The 19,996-nt window shown below is 39.7% G+C and overlaps 2 protein-coding genes across 5 annotated transcripts in view; one reads left to right on the forward strand and one right to left on the reverse strand.

Moving 5' to 3' along the window:
- Nucleotides 1–940: 940 nt before the first annotated feature.
- Nucleotides 941–4,887, reverse strand: LOC103379597 (transmembrane protein 263-A). The gene is given in 4 exon segments (XM_025056416.1): nt 941–3,404; nt 3,738–3,798; nt 3,800–3,865; nt 4,743–4,887. Coding segments are annotated over 4 exon segments (414 nt in total). The 5' UTR covers nt 4,749–4,887; the 3' UTR covers nt 941–3,123.
- Nucleotides 4,888–12,510: 7,623 nt separating this feature from the next.
- The window catches only part of LOC103379598 (mucin-5AC-like), a 10,867-nt gene continuing 3,381 nt past the window's right edge, over nt 12,511–19,996 (forward strand). The window contains exons 1-12 of one of the 4 annotated variants that reach the window (XM_017032851.2): nt 12,511–12,572; nt 13,744–13,783; nt 13,864–13,897; nt 15,302–15,343; nt 16,631–16,811; nt 17,380–17,489; nt 17,659–17,836; nt 18,008–18,117; nt 18,319–18,496; nt 19,062–19,171; nt 19,305–19,482; nt 19,758–19,867. In XM_017032851.2, coding sequence (XP_016888340.1) covers nt 13,775–13,783; nt 13,864–13,897; nt 15,302–15,343; nt 16,631–16,811; nt 17,380–17,489; nt 17,659–17,836; nt 18,008–18,117; nt 18,319–18,496; nt 19,062–19,171; nt 19,305–19,482; nt 19,758–19,867 — 1,240 coding nt within the window. In that variant the 5' untranslated portion in view covers nt 12,511–12,572; nt 13,744–13,774. Of the gene's footprint in view, nt 12,573–13,743; nt 13,784–13,863; nt 13,898–15,301; nt 15,344–15,480; nt 15,659–15,826; nt 15,893–16,630; nt 16,812–17,379; nt 17,490–17,658; nt 17,837–18,007; nt 18,118–18,318; nt 18,497–19,061; nt 19,172–19,304; nt 19,483–19,757; nt 19,868–19,996 lie in introns of those variants that run through there. The other 3 variants (XM_008311195.3, XM_025056567.1, XM_025056568.1) reach the window with 3 other exon arrangements.

A 19,996-nucleotide genomic window follows, 5' to 3' on the forward strand; every position in this document is an offset into this window, starting at 1 on the left:
GGAGCCAGACGACCTGCCGCGGCCATCAGCTGGACTCAGTCCAGGTCAGAAAACAGCTCGGAGATGAATGTGTGATTTTTTTTGACACGTTGACTGCTGAACATTTTCGTGGTAGCGCTGTTTCCTCTGTGACATTGGTGGACGGTCCCTTGTCCTCCACTCTGGTCAGGTCAGTGCTGCGGTCAGTCCACGCTGGGTTTCTGACTGAATTAAATAGTCTGATCCTGGGCTGATGAATTTTCCGGGCTTCCCGTCCGGTCCAGTACTTTGTACACGCTTTAGCTTTGAGTTTGTCTCTGTTTTACAGCATCTTTTATTCATTATTATTATTGTACTTTGAAGTCGTTGGAAGGAAATGAAAAACTATTGGTCTGTGAAGGATATTTTTGTCATTTGTATTTCAAGCCTTTCCCAGATGTAGCACAGCATGTGTGGTTTGTGATAACAGTATTTTCAGCTGTGATGTCGTTCATAAAAAAACTGTTTGACTGATCCGTGTTTGTCGTCTGTTTCGGCAGGAAAAACGTCTACCGTATTTTCTGGACTCACACTTTGTTTCATCCTTTGTCTGGGTCTGCAGCTTATATATTAAAATATATATTTCCACATTTGTTATTTTCACACTGACAGCCGCTAGAGGGCACTGGTGCGACTAATACGTCAGAGTGACTTGTGTATGTTTTGTTTCCTTCTGTATCTACATCTTTTGCCTGGTGCGACTTGTGGTCCGTAACATATGGCAGTTCATCTAACAGTGGTGTGGCCCTCCACTGAAACCAAGATGGCAGTCGTGGCCCCCGTTTATAAAAGTATAACATTTGACCTCTTTACTCATGAGTGGTTGGTTCAGTGACTGTGATGTCATAAGTCACTGTTAGAAAAAACACAACACTTCACGCTCAGGTTAACGTGATGAAAGTGAACACGCCTTAAAAGAAAACACGTTTTTGAATTTTTATTTATTTTTACAGTCTTTGCAAAAATAGGTCTCTGTTACATAAATTTGCTCCATCTGAAAGGAATCCAACACAGGAGGGACGGAGGGGGGGAGGGGAGGTGGGGGGTGTGAAGGTATAAATAAATGACATTAACAGCCTTTTTCATTTACATATGTGTCAAACACTGTCATGGAACATGCAGCAGCCGGAGGAGTTCTCCGCTTTTTATCAAAATAAAGATTCACAGCAACAATGAAATCACAGAGATTCACATCAAGTACGTTCACGTCGTAACGTTCCCTCTTCTACACCTGGTTATAAAAACCCTGCACTGATGCACAGTTTGGTTCATAGTAACATGAGTCTCAGAGCACGGGCGGGAAATTCAAGGGGTGAAATAAAGAACCAGAACTGGTGAAAAAAAACCCCAGTTCTCTCCAGAAGAAGGTGAGTCATGGACACTCAGGACAATCAGTGACATCACCCTCAGCTGAGCTTCTCTGGTCGTCAGTCTCACTGCTCTCACCTGGTCACCTGGGTGTCTGACCTCTCGCCCTCGCTCTGTACTTCTGTGGCTCACTGCTGACCCTAACCCTCTCTGTTCCTGCCCAGCCGGGTCTGACCAAACCGGGTCTGACCCGATCTGGTCTGGGTCTCCACTCTTAATTGCTCGTTCTCGTTTTGTTTGTTTCCTTTCTTCTCTGATCTTGGAACCTGATTCCTGTGCCCTGAGCCCCCCCCCCCCCAACCCCCCCCATTGACAATCTGTTGGTGAGTTAACAGTTTTAATTTCCTAAACATCTCGGTGAAGTTTGTTTCCTGTTTTCTCCTTGTGCCTTGTTCATTCAGCAGTAGTTCAATTTTTTTTTTTTTTTTCTTTGTCAACTCATTCACACGTGAACACACATTTGGCCAAGAACAAACGTTCTGTACTCCTGAGGAGGAGCCAGAAAATAATAACAGCACAAAGGTTTCCAAGAAAGTCGAAGTGAAAACCTGAGCTACAGCGCCTCATACTGGTGACTTGTGCATCCAAGCAACATGTCTAAATTTCTAAAACACTTTGATTAACACGGAGCCGTCATGTGTTACGATGCTAACTTTGTATTTGAATTTGTCTTTATTTTTTAACCAAGAACCAGAACTGTTTATCAGCTGTGCTCTGGCACAGAGGCATTATTAACTGACTGAACCAGTTCTGTGAAAAGTCTCAAACGTTTGCGGTTGTGTTTGTGGACTCAGGAGGAATGTGACTTGTTGAGCAGAGCGACCCAGCACTACGGGCACGAGCACGGGTCCAGAACTACTACTTCTACTTCTGTCAGTCTGGAAATGTCACAGGAACTAGTGGACAGTTTTGAGAAATACAACATGGAGGAGCTGTGACGTTTTGAAATGTAGGATGTGAAGTAAAAGCTCACATGAAAATGATAATATCGTTGATGTGCAGCAGGCAGGTCAGTTTGACTCCTCCCCCTCGTTCACCGCTACATACGTGCAGCACTAAGTGAAGACTACTGACTGTGGACGTGACTGTGGACGTGACCGTGGACAGTTGTTGTTGGTTTCTGTCCACAGCTCTCACAGATGAAGATTAGAAGTTAAACGACGTAAACAACACAAACTATATTTAAACTGGAGACGCACCAAACGATCAGACAGTGATTGGACATGGTCTGATTTTTGTGGCCAATCGTTTCGTGCTTGTGTTCCATGTCGGAGAACAGGGGATGACGCTAACACGTCTTTAGCCTTGAAGTACTTTGCAGTAGACCAGGGAAGCTCGTTAGCTGCACTAACTGGAGTTAAAGGTGGGGGGAGCCACAGTGAGCTGAGCATGCCCAGTTTGAAGAGGCTAACAGAAAACATAGCGTTACCTGAGCTGTTCCAAGTTGTGTCATGCTACGTTAGCAGCCTGCTGAGGGCTAATGCTAAACATGCTATTAGTTTTACGAATAATATTTGGACAAGTAAGTTAGTCTAATGTTTGTGGGAAATGTTTTCATGACCACTTATCAGAATCACTGTTGTATACGCTGTCAACTGAAGAGAATCCACAAAGATCAGTCTGGACGAGTCCCATTTAGCATCACATCGCCACAAAAAACAAATCGGTACCGGTTCACCTCTCGCTCCATTCCACCTCTGCACACGCCAACATTCACACATGACCTTCACCCACACTTCAGTCCGCTTTGTCCTTTTTTCTCGGCGTTACTTTACTTGCCACGGCAGATCCCACTGCGCCGACGCCTCCTGTTACCATGGAGACGCTGCCTTTGACCAGTCCGACGCCAGCTGTTGGGACACTGGTCACAGCTGTCTTGGTCAGCTCAAAACTTTTGGTTCCTACCCATGCGACACCCCCGAGCGTTGCACCGACAACGTTTCGTGTCATGCTAAACAGGCCGCCACCCATTCGCCACATGACGCCACCTTCTGGCCTGGGATGGTCTTTGTCCGTCTCTGCAGAGCACCACCAGGGGAGACGTTAGCGATAAGAGAGTGACTTCCCAACTACACGTCATTGTCATTGTCCATTTTAGTGAAAATCCTAAAACTAGGGATGTCCGAAAATATTGTCCGATATTAGCATAACGATGTAACACCTGTAAGAATCGTTATCGTTTTTTTCCACCAATATTGAGGATATTGAGAATGGGAGCGGGCCGGGGGGGCAGAAATTAAGTATTTGGACAGAGTCAACCAAACGTTACGTTGGGACATCCCTAGTTGAAACCATCAGCTGCTCTAGTTACTGAATGAGGTCATGTGACACAGGACAACGTGACGACTCACCATCCACGTGTTCTTCCTCAGGACAGTCCTCCTGTTCTCTGTCCTCGAGGCTCTCTTGGTTGATTGGTGTCCACAGGCGACCAGCCGCTCTCCTCCCCCTCCCCCGCCCCCTGCTGGAGAGTCAGGACCTGGAGACGACATGTGTCAGGTTCGATGAACATTATCTGACTGTTACCAGCGTTTGTTTGTGCGACTGACGATGGCTCGATTGAACATTTGTCATGTCCAATATCGATACTCAAACTTGGAGTATCCGCCGATATCGATATCAATACGATATCTTCTTTACTCCCCCAGTAATCTAATCCAAGAGGTCGTTATATCTCTTACGTACAGCATGAAGAGGAGGAACGTCGTTTCACATTTTTATATCGTGTTTTATTTTTGAATTACTATTTTGTTTTTTTTGTTTTTTTACTTTTGTTCATTTCTTTATCCATATTTGAATAATTTACTTTATTTTTTGAGGAAAAGTTCAACATGATGGTAAAAAAAAGAAAGTTTGATTAGGGATTATTTTGCCAGAATTAAATAAATATGAAATTATTTTATTGTTGCTCAGTCTTATTGTTGCACACGCACTGAAAGAACAACAAATGTCACATTTCATTTTCGTACGTCACGTTATGTCGATGATGCCATGTTTGATGACAGTGTTTTTAAATCAGGCCACGGTAGACAAACTCAAAAAAAAAAAAAAACCTTTTGGATTTGATCGATAACAGCGTTATTTCTACGGTGACTCAGCCGGACGTGGGTTTTCAATCGTACAAAATGTTCTTTCAGCCTCAGGATTTATTTACGGGTTGATTTCGGATCGTGTTGTACGAATATTTGTTGTCACATCCCGATGAAGACCCTCCCCCAAACACACGGACACACAAAGACGTTAGATGCGGTGATGTGTGTGTGTGTGTGTGTCATCGAGACGCTGTAAAATGACAGACGCGGCAGTTGTTGTCACAGGTGGAGAACGAAACTACAGCCGCTCTCCGTCTGTCCTACCTTCATCCCGTCGCTGTGTCCGATGCTCGGACGTTTTTCTCTTCTGCTTCTCTTGTTGTGCCTCTGTCAATATTAGAGCGGAAGTGACGTCGTGTTGTTTACAGGGGGCACGCTGTCGTGACGGGACTCGGCCGCAAGACGTCAGCAAAGAGCAAGCACAAGCATGGCGCTAAAATCTGCCACTCCTTCATATCAGTTGTTTCATAACGTGGATATAAGTGCGGTGACCTCGATTCACTGGTGTCCTTCAACGACACCTTCATGGTTTCATTTAGTTTGAATGAACATTAACATTAATGTAGTTGTGGACTCAGGTATGAACCATACACCAGTTACACAAATCATCAGATCGGGGATCATCAGGTGATGTCTGCCACAGTCTCCAGATTTGTCAAAGAAAAACACGTCCTTAAACTTTAGCTTTTATAAAGAACAAGAGATCATTTTACCAGTTAATGTTAACTTTCCTTAGGCCACTGTGTGTGTGTGTGTGTGTTGTGATAGATGGGTGGATGGTTGATGGAGGGAGGGAGGAGGGCTTGTGGAGGGTATGAGGATGGATAGATGGATGGATAGATGGATGGATGTCATGGATGTCAGTCTCCAGCAGCAGTGCAGCACCAGAACAACAGTGGAAAAACACACAAATAGGTGAAACACAAACATGAGTCACAGCAGACTGACACACTTGCATGTACTCTCAGTATACCACATTATCTCTGAGGTATGTATACGTAAGCAGAGGTACACAGAAGTATAATTATGAGGATGTTGTGAGTACAGCTATATAAATAGCTGAAATATATGAACCTTTCACCTGACAGTGAAAGGCCATTGACCCTTCATCTGGTCTTTGGTGGTTTTCTTCCAACGAAGCCGGCGGGTGGTCTATACCAGTCTTTGTTGATTCAACTGATCACAAATATAGGTTCAAAAGACGCCGCGGTGATGGAGGAAGTAGGAGAGATCCAGTTTGTTGGGTGTGAGTTCCGGGAATTCCAAAGCCGACCTCCTTTCCGTACCTGATATAGCATCTGTAACTGGGGCACATGTAATCTGGATCAGTGGCAGAATTCAATCCTCCAAACTTCTCCGGATCTGATTACTTTAATCGTTGATGTGTCACCCCTTCAAATACGCCGCATCAGGAAACGTCGAAATTCACCCCTGGGTCAGGATTACGCAGCAGAACTTAGTCTCAGTCGTGAAGTGTTTACCCACGTGACCAGTTACATAACTCGGTCCACACCTTGTACCTTGTTCTACATCTGGTCCATGACCTTGGACATTTAACCGTCACACGGACCAGACACTAAAATGGAGGTTCTGTCCAGTGTCGCAGTAAAGTGAGAGTGATCGGCGACCCTAAGTGAATAACTGATTTCAGTCTTTGTAGTAGAACATCATAAAGGCCAGACCCGTGCACGAGGTTCATCAGTATCAGTGAGAAGCTGTGCAGCAGGTTAGTCGAGCCCTGCAGCGCTAGGAATTATAATAAAGATCAAAGGGTAATTGTAACCTAGCCTATCACGAAAACCTCCTAAACTGAACTCTGACGTATAGTCGCAATCATTATTAAGTGAGATGCAGTACTGACATGTGACCCCGCCCCCCCCAAGAATGACACCACATGAGGATGTCAAGCTGCAAGAATGTTATGGTGTTGTTGTTGTTGTTTTGTTTGTGTAGCGGCTGTGTTCTCTGAGAATTTTTTGTATGAAATTTTGTATGAAATATTCAAATTTATGTGATTATTAACTGTTCAATTAAACTGCAACAGAAACTAAAAAATGTCACTGAAATCAAAAAGGTTAAAACGTCCAAATGGACAGAACTGAACTGTAACAGTGTTGAACCGTGAAGAACTGTTCCTACCTTTACTACTATACACACCTTCTAGATACACAGTGTAAGATTAGTATTTTCAAAGGTGAAAATATGAGAAGACGTTTCTTTAGCCTCGTTTCACTGAAAGGTGTCAGTGTCCATGAGTGGAATATGTAGAATTTAAAACAAAAAGTTTCATCAATGCTGTGGTGGTTTTATGGTAGCTGTCAGTCGGCGATGACTCTGGGCAGAGGCGATATAGGCTGTCGCCTAGAGTGCCATCTGCTGGATGACAATCTCGTCTAGGGCACCAAATTGGGTTGAGCGGACCCTGCTGTAAGTACTGTAATAAAGGCTCACAGTCACATGCAGTAGGATGGTGTAGTTCCATTAAAGACCTGAAATATAAATACACACATATATGACTGACTGGTGATGGTATATGTTTGGTATATATTTTCTTCTATATATATGAGATTGTCTACTGGTTTAGGGTTTGTTTTTTACTGGTATTATTAAGACTTCCAATTTTCCTTTTATTTTATTTTATTTTATTTTATTTTATTTTATTTATACTTTCGCTTTTTGCACATTTGCTGTTGTCACCTATTGTGGATTTTATGTGACAAATACAGATTTTTGATTTTTGAATCTTTGAATTAACGTTTGACAACAATGTTTAAAAAAGCGTTCATTATTATTTCATCATTACCATCATTGCTCTCATTAGTCACTGGTTTTCATTAATTGTTGGAGTTAGAGCCAAAGGAAGAACAAAAAGAGATGAAAGAATAATTGAGGTTATTTGTCGTCTCTGTTGTCAGAGCTGTCGACGGTCGGAGACGACCATATTCCCGTTTTGACAGCACTGGGTTTCTCACAAGTCTTATTTTTCATTTTGACATCAAGCCAGCTCCTTGTTTAATTAACATTTGCATCATTAGCAGTTAGATATCAGCGATCAAGGCATCGGTGCATCAGTGACTTCAACCACACGAACCCTGGAGTTCCACCATGTTTGGGTTTTTCTAACAAACTCCTTCGACCAGTTTCATGTTCCAGAACTTTCTTCATATTAATGTTGTCATGTCAAAACAGGATCGTCGGGATCTCACGATTACGCTGCACAAACACTCGGTCGTCTTTCAGGTTTCAGAATCTGCTGTTTAGATTTAAAAACAATAGTTTCAGTATGAATTCTAATTTTTCTGATTGTTGTTTCTTTAAAAAATGTAATTTATCAAACTATGTGCTGTAACTGTCCTTTAACTTTACCTTATATAATATATATCTAAGATATATATTTTATTAATATGGTATAATATAAATTATGTTATTTGTATTGTTATTGTGATGTGTCCTGGGACTGGGACTCCAGCCAGAACTCTGGCAGATCACATTTTTACAAGATTAATTCATGCCGGAAAAAAAAGGTTGAACTTTGCCCAAAATTCAGAAACCAAACCTCTGAACTTGAAAAATCCTTTAAAAAACCCCAAAACAAAACAAATAAATAGTTTTAACTAACGACAGCAGGAAAGAAAAACATTACAAAAATGATTTTCCTTCAGACAACAGACAATTAAAACCAAAAACAATTAAGGTGACATCGTAAAGGGCACTTCTGTTGCCGTATAAACAAAGTCATTATTTATCTACTGACCAATTAAGTCATTTGCAGCTTCAAACCACTGACTGACACGTTAATTACCTTCCTTCAAGCCCAAACTCCGACATCTCTGACGCCGGCGTTGCAGCATTCCATGTTTTTGAGGTCAGTAAGGAGGAAAGTGTCACCCCCACAGGTGTCACCCCCACAGGTGTCACCCACACAGGGATCACCCCCACAGGTGTCACCCCCACAGGTGTCACCCCCACAGACTATGTGTAGTTATATTTGGACCACCGTTTGTATAGTCTCTATGTACTGGCAGTATTTGTAGTATTAGCGATGTATGCACGATATTATAGCATTTGATTTTTTTTTATTTGATTTTTTTGTTGGTCTATGAAAAAAAGATTTACATTAAAAAGGAACTGGAAAGACTAAAGAATCAGAAACAAACACCACTGAGGTGTGTTTTATTTTAAATGTAATTTCTCGTGTGTTTATAACATTTACCTTTGGTCGATCCAGGTTTAATGTTTACGTTTGTTTCCATATGAAAATATTCTCCATTACAGATCTGTAGAGAAGAGAAAACACAAACATTTCTAGTCAATTCTTTAATAAGTAGAGTTTGACAACTTCTCCTGTTCTTTAAACATTGCCTTCTGAACCTTTATATTAATACTAATATATTAAAATTATACGAATGTAAAAAACGACTCAGAATGGCATCAACTTGGCTTTTCTTTCTTTTCCTTTTCGTTTCTTTTGTGTTTTTTCCTCCAGTTCTCTCTCCATCTCAGGAATCAAGTGAAGAGTGAAGGACTTGATTTGTCCGATCTTGATGATGAACTTGTTGTTCGGGATCTGTGTCTGTCCTTTTACTCCATCTATTCACTTTGTCCTCCTTGCCCGTCCTCTCTGTCCCTGCGTGTCCTCTCCTTGCTGGACTTGTCTGCTTCACACTAAAAAGATGTCAGAAAAAGAGCTTTTAATTCTTTCTACCATCAATTTTAAAATATTTCTTTGACATATTTATTTATATAAATATCCATGGTAGAAAGGGTGAACGTCTTACGGTCACATTGTCTTAACGTCTCTCTGTTCCATTCACACACCCGTGCTAATTGTCTGTACTTAAACAATAATTCAATGAAACATAATGGGCTCTGGTTAGTCTGTACAAAGACACACCACACCCAACTTACCAGCCACCGGTCCAGAACTTTGTGTTTCCTTTAAACCCATTAAATCTGCGCTGCAGAAGGCAGTAAAAGAAACACCGTCTCTCTGTGTTGTGATTGTGTTAGTACATTGTCATTTCTGGCCAATCAATTTGCTCTTCTTCCTAACAATATACCACAATTAATTGCCGTTCCACAACATTTGCATAAACGGCGCCTTTTATGTGACAGTTGTTATATTATGTAGGTCTACTTTAGGAGGTTGTGAAATATGGTAAAAAACAGATGTCGTTTACTCCTACGTTCAGGTTATTTTTAATCAAGAAAATAATGAAACTATTGGAAATTTAAAAATGTGAACCATGATACAGCGAGGGACAAAAAAAGTTGAACTGCAGTCATACAAAAAAGCAACATTTTAGTCATTACTGTGCATCTTGAATGTGTTAAGAGTTCTTTTTCTAAACTTCAGTGAAGTTATTGTCCTGAAGCGTAGTTTACTAATCCTGAGACAAATGTTTTAAACTCATTTACAACATTTTCAGTAGAATATACACTTTTATTTCCAAAGTCTAATGAAAACCACACAATGATAAAACAAAATAAACATATATACAGTGTGTATATATATAATTTTAAAGAATAAATATACATAACATGTTAGTTTTTAACAATTGTAGATTAAAAACAGGCAAAGTTTCATTTTTCAAAAAAGTTATAAATGCAGTTTAACAGCAAGAGTTGTTTGTTCTGGTGGTTATCTGTGGTTATCTGTGGTTATCTGTGGTTATCTGTGGTTAACGGCTGTTTTCTAGTTTTTTAACACATTGGCAAAAAAGTTATATTAGTCAAGTCTTGGCTCTAACTCATAGAATAAAATATTTCAACCTTGTTTTTAGACATAGATTTGTTTTTTTTTAAGTGGGTAAAATTCAAAAAACCCCTTCATCTGTGCTGGCAGCTGTGATTTAACCAGAACCATGGATTGTATCAAAGAGTGGATTCAAGTTTCCTCTGGGTTGAACTTTAACTGCAGGTTTCAGAAGATTAGGAATGTATGAATTCATACTGTTAAATCAGGACACATGGGAAAATGAATTGACATTTCTTCAAATGTAAAACAGTGTCCGTCACATTTTCCCATCGTTTCTTGTCATGTTTTATTGTGGATTTTCTGCTTAAATGGATTGTAAGGCTAAAGTAGTTTTTGTTTTTCAAACTACTTTTTCTTATTTCTTTAGAAATACCCACGAAAACAATGAACCAATTTGTCTTCTCTCAGAATCAGATTTGTGTCCAGATAAGTACATTTGTTTGTTTTATGAAATGTTGAAATGTTTCCTTATCCTTTATTTCTCTACACCGTTCTTTTTGTTCCTTTCTTCATCTTCATCTTGATGTTTCATGATTCTATTTCAGGTTTTCTACAAACTTGTCTTCAGGTTTTCTTCTTACACAAACTTCTCAGGCGTCTCTGAGTGTCTGTGTTTAATTACATGATGGTAGGAGCTCTTCATTTGTCATTAGAAAAGTATGTGAGTGATACGAAGAACTCGCTGAGTCTTAGAACATTCCATACCTTCAGACACAGTTAAGTTCTGCTAATTTAACCATGTCAGACCCATTACCAGGATCTCAGTAGGTTGAACAGGTGACCTGGCCAAGAAGCGGCAGCACTACACGTGACACGACCAGGTGGATGAACAGTACTGACAACTTTAATAAGTACCACATCAGTATACTTCAGTGCACCAGTTAATGTCAGAATGCAGTCACCTGGAAATTATTGGGTGCCATATTGATTGACTGTGACTGATACATATTTAAGGCAATCTGGCAGGGCGGAGCAGGCTTTTGCCAGATGGAAAATAACAGCAGAGAGTTACCGCAGACAGAATGATGATCATCAGACGGCGACAGGGAAGTGTTGTCCTCGTCCACAAGAGTCAAAATTTCATGTAAAACTTGCATCAAAACAGTGGATCGTTAAAGTGACCTCCACACCGATGGTCAACAATAACCGTCGACCTGGTTAAAAGTTGACTGTCTAACAAATTCAAGAGACTGACAGGATGCAGAGTTACAAAGTCGATGGTCACTACAATGAAGGTATGGGCTGGAGTTGTAGAAGTAAGGCTCAGGCGAGAGGTTAGGATCAGTGGGAACAGTTTGGTTCAGTCCCTGGTACGACAGAACTACAGACGCTGCCTTTGCTCTGAGAGTGCTGGATGAAAAGAGCTGAGCAAGAAAAGTTTGGAGATGGAGACGCGTGTCGGGGGTGATTTCTGACAGTAGACCCGACCCAACCCAGTGAAGTGGTCAGTGCAGAGGAACGACCGTTAAAGTGGCTGAAAATAGAAATGTTTCTCTTTTATAAAATAATTATACATAATAATGGAACAATCGGTGAACCACTGTCAACAATAAATTATCTGAACAACAGGACAAGTGACGTGCTAATGAATAGGTACTTAATTACACTAATGTCTACTGTTGACAGAGCTACTCATTGGGTGAGTCCCATAGTTGTTTAATTGACAGGAGAGACAAGTGTGGTTAACAGTGATGACGTGGGAATGCAGTTAATTACCCATCTACCTGTTCCACCCCAACACATGTCGCAAAAAGAGTGGACATTTATGAAATTAATTGTTTTTTTAAACCTGTTAGAGATGTGAACAACAACCCAAGGATCACTGTGAAGGTGAAAAAGAATAATTTACAACAAACCTCTGTTCACAGAGAGACCATAAGGTTCCAGATATTTCTCCATGTTCCTCAGCCCCAGTACTCTTCCAAGACAGTCTTGGAAGAATCGATTCATGTGTACTGGGGTCATACTGGACTGAAGCAGCACGATGAAGGAACATCAGAGGCAGCTGGTAATTGCAGCACGTTTGATGTTTTCTTAAATCAATCAGAACTGCACCTGTTGTGGTTTGATTATTTGAATCATTGTTCAATTGTTAGTTTCATTTTTTTGGGGAGGGCGGGGAGGTTTGAGAAACTGGGGTTGCTTTAACCCTTACGGGTGATGATGAATAATTGCAGTTATTAGATCATAGGTGTGCACTGCCACTCCAATCACAGAGTTTGTGGGTGTTAACCTATTATTATATACTTAGTAACATGTTTTTTCTTTAGGGAACATTTTGCTTTAGGACACTGTACACTTATTTTCTGAGTCTGCAACCTGAGCACCTGGCTGAGGTAAGTTGATCTTCAGTATCTCGATTGATCTTAAACTAACTCTAATAACACAACTTAATACTTCAAATATATTATAAATGTATTGATGTATTGGACCCTGACAATTAGACTAATCAAATTGTAAAAGCAGAATATTGTTTTTGTCATATTTACACAATCAATATTTGGTGTGATCAGCTTTTGTCGTGTGGCACCGTATTTTTTTTATTGAACTAATAAGGGAAAATGTTCCAAAAATTGAGAACAGACTGAATCTACGTCCTTTCTAGACACCCTGGGCCCCCCCTAAAGCAGTTCAATCGTTTTCTCATTGATATATGGACCAATGTCAGCCGTCTCTTGGAGCCCCTTACACCTCCCTAATCAATTGCCTGGGTTGCTTGCCCCCCAGTGGCCATAGCCAGTCTGTGTGTTTAGGGTTGTTTTCCTTGTGTTTTATGATGGATAAATATCTGCGTTTTTCTCTCGACATTAGTCCTGACTGAACTCTCCAACTCCAGTCAAAGAAAGAAAAGCTCTGAAAAGCTTTCAGTGACGCTCCACCACTGCACATCTTCACTGTAAAATTTGTCTTCTGGCTTTTTGGTCAAAATGTGTCCATAAAGACATTTCTTTAGGAATTAGTGGACGTCCTTTAATTATTCGCTTGTTGGCATTGCTGAACACATAGTGTCCTTCAGCTGACCCACAGATCTTTGATGGAAAACGACATCTTCAACCTTGAGGTTCAAGCTTTGCTTAAGCGCCTAGATAGCACATCTTGAAAGTGGGAAATCTTGAAGTGGGGTCTGTTACCTTTTCTCAGAAAGACCTCGTACATGTAATCATTCACTGTGTAGGAAACACAGCCTTGGCAGCAGTTTGGCTGCTTCGCTGATGTTATTCCATGAATAATGTAATATGTTTTTCTACACACAGAGTAAATATGATTTAATCTGGTTTGCTCTTACTTTTCCTGTGGTTTCATTTCTGTCACAGTTACACTGATAAAATAAACAAATACAGTAAATGTTTCCCACTCCCCCATGGCGTTTTTAGTGCCAGAAACTGTTTGAACGCTATTCACAGATGGGGAGGACAAGCCTTCGTTTATCATTTTTGCATATGATATATTATTATATATGATAAGAACATCTGCAATGGTATTCATCTGTTTTTCTGATGTTTGCAGACACAGAAATCCATCATACAACCACAGCACCATGGGAAGGGTAGGTTTGCAGTTTGGACTGGTATGAAGGAGATATAAGAGTAAAACAAATTGAAATATTTATTTGTCTTCCTTTAACAGGTACTTGTTACCCTGGTTGCTCTGCTGCTCCTTGGTAATTATATGATATACAGTATTTATTCACATAAAAAGTAAAGTAAAAAGTAACATTTATACAGTGACTGAAAAAAGATGAGATCACTCAGTGCTATAATCCATCCATCCATTATCTACCTCTTATACTGTAGGCAGTAGGTAATGGATGGATTTATTTTTTATATACCTTTAGGTGCTCAAACTAAGATGGGTGTCAATGGGTGAGGGCAGGGTACACAATGGACAGTTGGCCAGTCCACATATAGAGCCAACAACAACCATTTTCACATTCTTACCTATGGTCAGTTAAGATTGTCCAATCAACCTAATCCCCTAGTGAGCATGTTTTTAGGCGGGAAAGGAAACTCCATCAGGAAAGATCGACCAGGGACTGAGACAACTAACCATTGACCTGTGAAGACAGTGTTCTAAAAACACTTGCCACCACGTGGCCACTTAGTGACATTATTACGTCCTAAAAGGATTTAACCATTTGGGAAGTGCAAACAAAAAATTAAATGCTGTACAATAGTGTGGGCCAAACCGGGGGGTGAGGGGAGGGTTAATGCCCTCTCTTTGCTGCTAGTAGTTAATTAGATCCAGTGTATTTGAATGGTTGTTGTCTCTCTATGTGTCTCTGTGATGGAGAAGGGGGCTGTCCGCGGTGTACCCCACATTTTCTTAATACCTGCCGGGATTGGTTCACTCTATAATGTTGCATAAAAGGTGGTATCAAAAACAACCCAAGATTACAGAACCCAACCCAAGCTCAAAAGAGGCAATAATTAAAAAGATTAAAAATAGAAATATAATAGCTGATAGAGTTCAAACGTTCAACAAAACTACCAATCAAAAAAGCAATGAGAGACATGTGACATCAATCCACTACAACTGGCCCCAGGGACCAGACACACTCACAGACGTGCTTGCACTTTATGTTCAAAAGTATTCGGTTGCAACAATCTGTTTGTTTGTTTTATATGACACATGTTTTGTTGGTATTTATATTGATTTATATTTAAAATTTGTAAAGCTGCCAACTGGAAACACACTGTCAAACATCCATACTGAATATATATATTAAACATTTTAATATATACATATATATATTAAAATGTTAATTCATATATGTTTATAAATTGAAAGAAAGCGATTAGTTAGTTAGAATTTTGCAAATGTGGAGTGCCATCGTTCCATTTACTTTTTGCCAGAGAAACTAGGCTTTTGATTTGAAGTTCTGATTCCCCAGTGGAGTCCTGGTGGCTCTACGTGGTTTCTGTGAACCATGTGCCAACAAATAAATAACTAAGAATTTTGAAGTTGATTTACCTCTAAAAATTCCAGACATTTAGACGCTGGAATTTTTTTATTTACTTTATTATTAATTGTTTCAAGCTAAACATTATTCGAATTTTATCCTCAGAAATATCCCAACCTGGTTCAGCAACGGGCAGCCATGATGTTGGTGAGTGCAATCAACCATACAATACACTTTACGGGTCAAATATTTGTTGTACCGTAATTTCCAGGCTATAAGCCGCTACTTTTTTCCCCACTCACTTTAAACCCTGCGGCCGAAACAATAATGCGGGTAATCCAGGTTTTTTACGGGCTAACGAAATTAACGAAAATAGCGTAGCGATCAATGACTTGTTAGGCTACTGAGTGTTACTAGTAGCGTATGTCTGTCTGTGAATGACTGTGTGCGTATGTGCGTGTGGCGCGAAAGAGACAACGGTAGCTAAAGTTGAGAGCAGTTTCAGACCTGTCCTGTCGAAGCGTAAGTTGGTTATATTGAAGCTGTTAAAACGCTGTTTATGTTCTGTTTTGCTCGGTTGTGCTAATAAAGACTTCCAGAAACGTACCTGTTTCCGTTTACCCCTGCTGCGGACAAGCGCCAAGTGAAGCTAAAATTAGCCCCGGAGCTAATATTAGCTCTGGGGCTAATTTTAGCTTCGGCCCTAAGTCTCTCCCGTACATTCCAACTACTTCGGGGCGTCGAAGCAGGAAAGAGGTAACGATTAACAGCCGCGTTACTGTTCGAAAAAAAAAATCTTTCTGTGTAAATATCCCATGTTGCAACATGGACAACGCGGCCTATATATGTACAATTTTGTTTTTCTTTTGAAATTTAGTGGGTGCATATATATATGTACACACAGTATATATAAACATATATATGTATATATATATATATATATGTGTGTGTGTGTGTGTGTGTATACCGGTATATATATATATATGTTGTGACCTCTACCCGGCTGAATAAAACAGTTGTTATTCAAGTTGGGAACTAAGGCAATAGAAAGTATTTTGAGCTTCAAGATGTGTATTTCTCTGTGTTAGAGAATAAGTTACCAGTGTCTGCTGAGGCAGCACAGTGAGGAAGTAGCATGTGCACACACTGAGGGGTTAATAGTCATGATGGTTCCGTTTCAAACAGCTAGTTGGAGTTCAGCATGTCTCCAGAATACACTCCACTTTTTAGATGTCTGTTTTGATGTTGGTCTGACAGGCTGTTGGCTTTGCTCTAAGCTTAGTTATACTAACTTCAACCAAGCAAAGTAGTCGTGTTTAACTGCACTTTGAGTGCCCTCTGCTGGAAAATGTCATAAGGATTATTAAAAAAGTCTTCAGTAGCCACACGGCCACGTGAATGTAATATGCTATTTGGAGAAAATCCTAATTTAAATGTACTTCACCTTTAACCTGTTTGCTTTGGGTTGTGCTCTATAAAATGTTGTCTTTAAAGCAAGCGCAGTCTGCTGGACCCAATGGTTTAATCGCGATGACCCCTCTGGAAGTGGAGACTGGGAGACACTTGCAGATTTGTGCAGAGAATACCCAGGTGAAGTCTGTCACAATCCACTTCAAATCCAGATCAAAACAGTGTCGGGGGGCAGCATGGATTCAACCGGGGATAGGATCCATGCGTAAGTAGCAAACATACTGACCTCTGTTTACCACAAAGAATTTACCACTCCATATAGTTTTAGGTATGTGTTGTGTGATGTAGAAAGGACTGTAGAACGTATATGTTTTTTTAATCTTAGATTTACTTCACTTAATAAATGCATATCCTTGGTCTGTAGAAGGAAAAAGGGAAGTGAAATACGAGTCATTGTGACAGAGCACTCCACTGCACACAACCAAATGTGACCTCTACTTTTAACCCATCACCAAAGTGAACAGTGGGCAGCTTTAAGCGCCCGTGGTGCAGTGTGTGGGGATGGTGCCGTGCTCAGAGCACCTGAGTGGTAAGTTGGCAGCTGGTGGACTTCCTTAACCACTATGCCACCACTGCCCTGTAGATATGAAATAAATATGAAGATATGAAATAAAATAAATATATAATATAAAAATATAATATGAAACCTAAAAGTAGGATGAAATATGTTGTTTCTGTATAACAAATAATAAAATTAACAATAGTAATAATAATACTATTAACAATAATAATAATGACAGTTTGCACCCATGTATATCTTTTTTCTTTTGCAGAGCTGACACAACGACTGGGCTTGTCTGCAAAAACACTGAACAGGAGAGAGGCCTCTGCTCTGACTACATGGTCCGCTTCCAGTGTCCAGACAGTTTCTGTATTGACAGAGGTGAGAGCTGTTCTACTTTACAATCAGTATAGCACAACCTTAGTTTCTGATTGGTAATAGAGATGCATCTTTCCTAATCTTATTGTCCCTAATTTTCCTTTTTTTTTTCATTTACACGAAACATAATTTTGAATGTTATTGTCAACTGTATATTAAATATTACATTTAGAGTTTACGTGCTGGACTACCTGGTTTAACCGGGATGACCCCTCTGGACTCGGTGACTGGGAAACAGTGACAGACTTATGCAGAGAAAATCCAGGACAAATTTGCCAAGATCCAATTGAAATTCAGGTCAAAACGACATCTGGGGCCAGCATGGATTCAACGGGTGATGTCATTTTTGTGTATGTACTAAAAATGTATTTTGACATAAGTGACACTGCACTTTATGTTTCACATTAAGGTTGAATATTAGTGACAGACAAGGTCACCATACATTGTCAGGTCTAAGCTAGCATTGTTTGTGTCTCATGTATTCCCAAAATACACAACAATTTATTTTTCTTTTTTTACAGAGCGAATACAAACAGTGGATTTGTCTGTAGAAACGCTGACCAAGAAAGTGGGACATGTGAAGATTACACCGTTCGTTTTAAGTGCCCCATCAGTTTCTGTGTCAACAATGGTAATAAGTGGTCCAATCTTCAGTATTGTAACTTATAATATGTTATTAATGGGCAAATCATTTTAGTAATTTGTGAAAGTTGAGTCTGTATTGACAAAAATCAGTTTTGTTTCACTAAGCTTCCTTTAAAGCTTCTGATAAAATATAACAGTATTAGTCATAATTTTGGACAGAAAGAGTTTGTCTTTTTCTGAATGGCAGATGCCATATGTTGGACCCCCTGGTTTAATCGAGATGACCCAAATGGTAGCGGAGACTGGGAGACCCTCACAGAACTTAAAAAACAAAACCTAGGAAAAATCTGTGACAGCCCACTTCAAATTGAAGTTCAAACTACATCTGGAGACAGTATGGATTCAACAGGGGACACGATTGATGTGTAAGTAATGGAAATTATTTCTTAAAGTCTTGAAGTTTGAACTAAAATGTAAAAGAAAAACCACTGATGAAGATTTTGGGGGCTACCAAGTATACTAGCCAGAAGACATTTTAACCAGTGTTTAACTAGAAGCAAAATATTTTTATTTATAAGTTATGATACTGCCTGTTTAAAAAGCATGTGCAGTAACCAGTTGTAGCTTTGAACCATTATCTCTAGAACATGAAATATGTAAGTGATTTTCCATGAATTTGTTTATGTTGAGAACTAAAACACTTGGATTATTATGATTATCCTTTTGAAAGGAAAACAAGAAAAGAAAAGGCTTTATTAATACCACACCAAAAAATTCGGTTGATAAAGAACAATGGTAATACATATGGTTATACAAAAAGTACCAGGTAGTACAAAGTAGCAACTTATTAAAGCTGATTTACATGGGGAAAGAAGACACCAAAGATCAATAAAGTTAAAACATATTGTAATTAGTTTATAATCCATTCCTAGTTCCAACAGTCATCATCCAATGCGAACTGTATTCCATGACAACTGTTTTTTTGTGCAGAGCTGATGTACACACTGGATTTGTGTGTAAGAACTCAGAACAGACGAGCGGTAAATGTCAAGATTATGAAGTTCGTTTCCAGTGTCCGAACAGTTACTGCATCACCACAGGTGAAAAATGAAAAATAAAACCTTTTTATTAATGCTGCTCATAAAATCTTTGAGTGATTGATCTTATTTGTCATTTAAAGCATAGAATGTATGCACGTACGTTGATGAAGATTTTCATTTATCTAATTTATAGAATCAACATGTTGGACAAATTGGTTTAATCGAGATGACCCCTCTGGTACTGGAGACTGGGAAACCTTTGAAGAACTTTCTGATGAAAACCGAGGAAAAATTTGCAGTAGTCCATTTGAAATCCAAGTCCAAACAACATCTGGACTCAGTGTGGCTTCAACTGGGGATACAATTTATGCGTAAGTTCTGAAAGACATCAAAACATAAAAGCGGGGTTCGTTGGAGGACAAGACACACACCCTACTCATATGATTCATGATGACACGCCCCTCTTGGCCATAACCGACAGGTTCGGTGAATGTGCATATGAAACTGGTGGGGTTCAGTACAAGGTTAAGAACCACTGGACTAGTGTCTATTACAGTCTTGTTTAAAGAAAGCGTAAAAATGTGTAAATTCAGAACAATCCTATCCAATACTTATAAAGGTGTATGATAATTGTTTTCTTGTGCAGAGCTAATGCCAGAATTGGATTTGTCTGTAAAAACTCAGACCAGACCAGTGGCAAGTGTCAGGACTATACTGTTCGTTTCCGGTGCCCCGACAGTTTCTGTCCAGACACAGGTGAGTGTTTGTCTGACACTTTGACTATACAATTTAAATATACAGACGGGTTTACTAACTTTATTTGACGTATTTCTAGCCATGAGTTTTCAAAATAAATGTAATTAAAACTTTCCACTTTGTGACATG

The sequence above is a fragment of the Cynoglossus semilaevis genome, chromosome 6, assembly GCF_000523025.1.
Source record: "Cynoglossus semilaevis isolate Cse_v1.0 chromosome 6, Cse_v1.0, whole genome shotgun sequence".
Taxonomy (NCBI): domain Eukaryota; kingdom Metazoa; phylum Chordata; class Actinopteri; order Pleuronectiformes; family Cynoglossidae; genus Cynoglossus; species Cynoglossus semilaevis.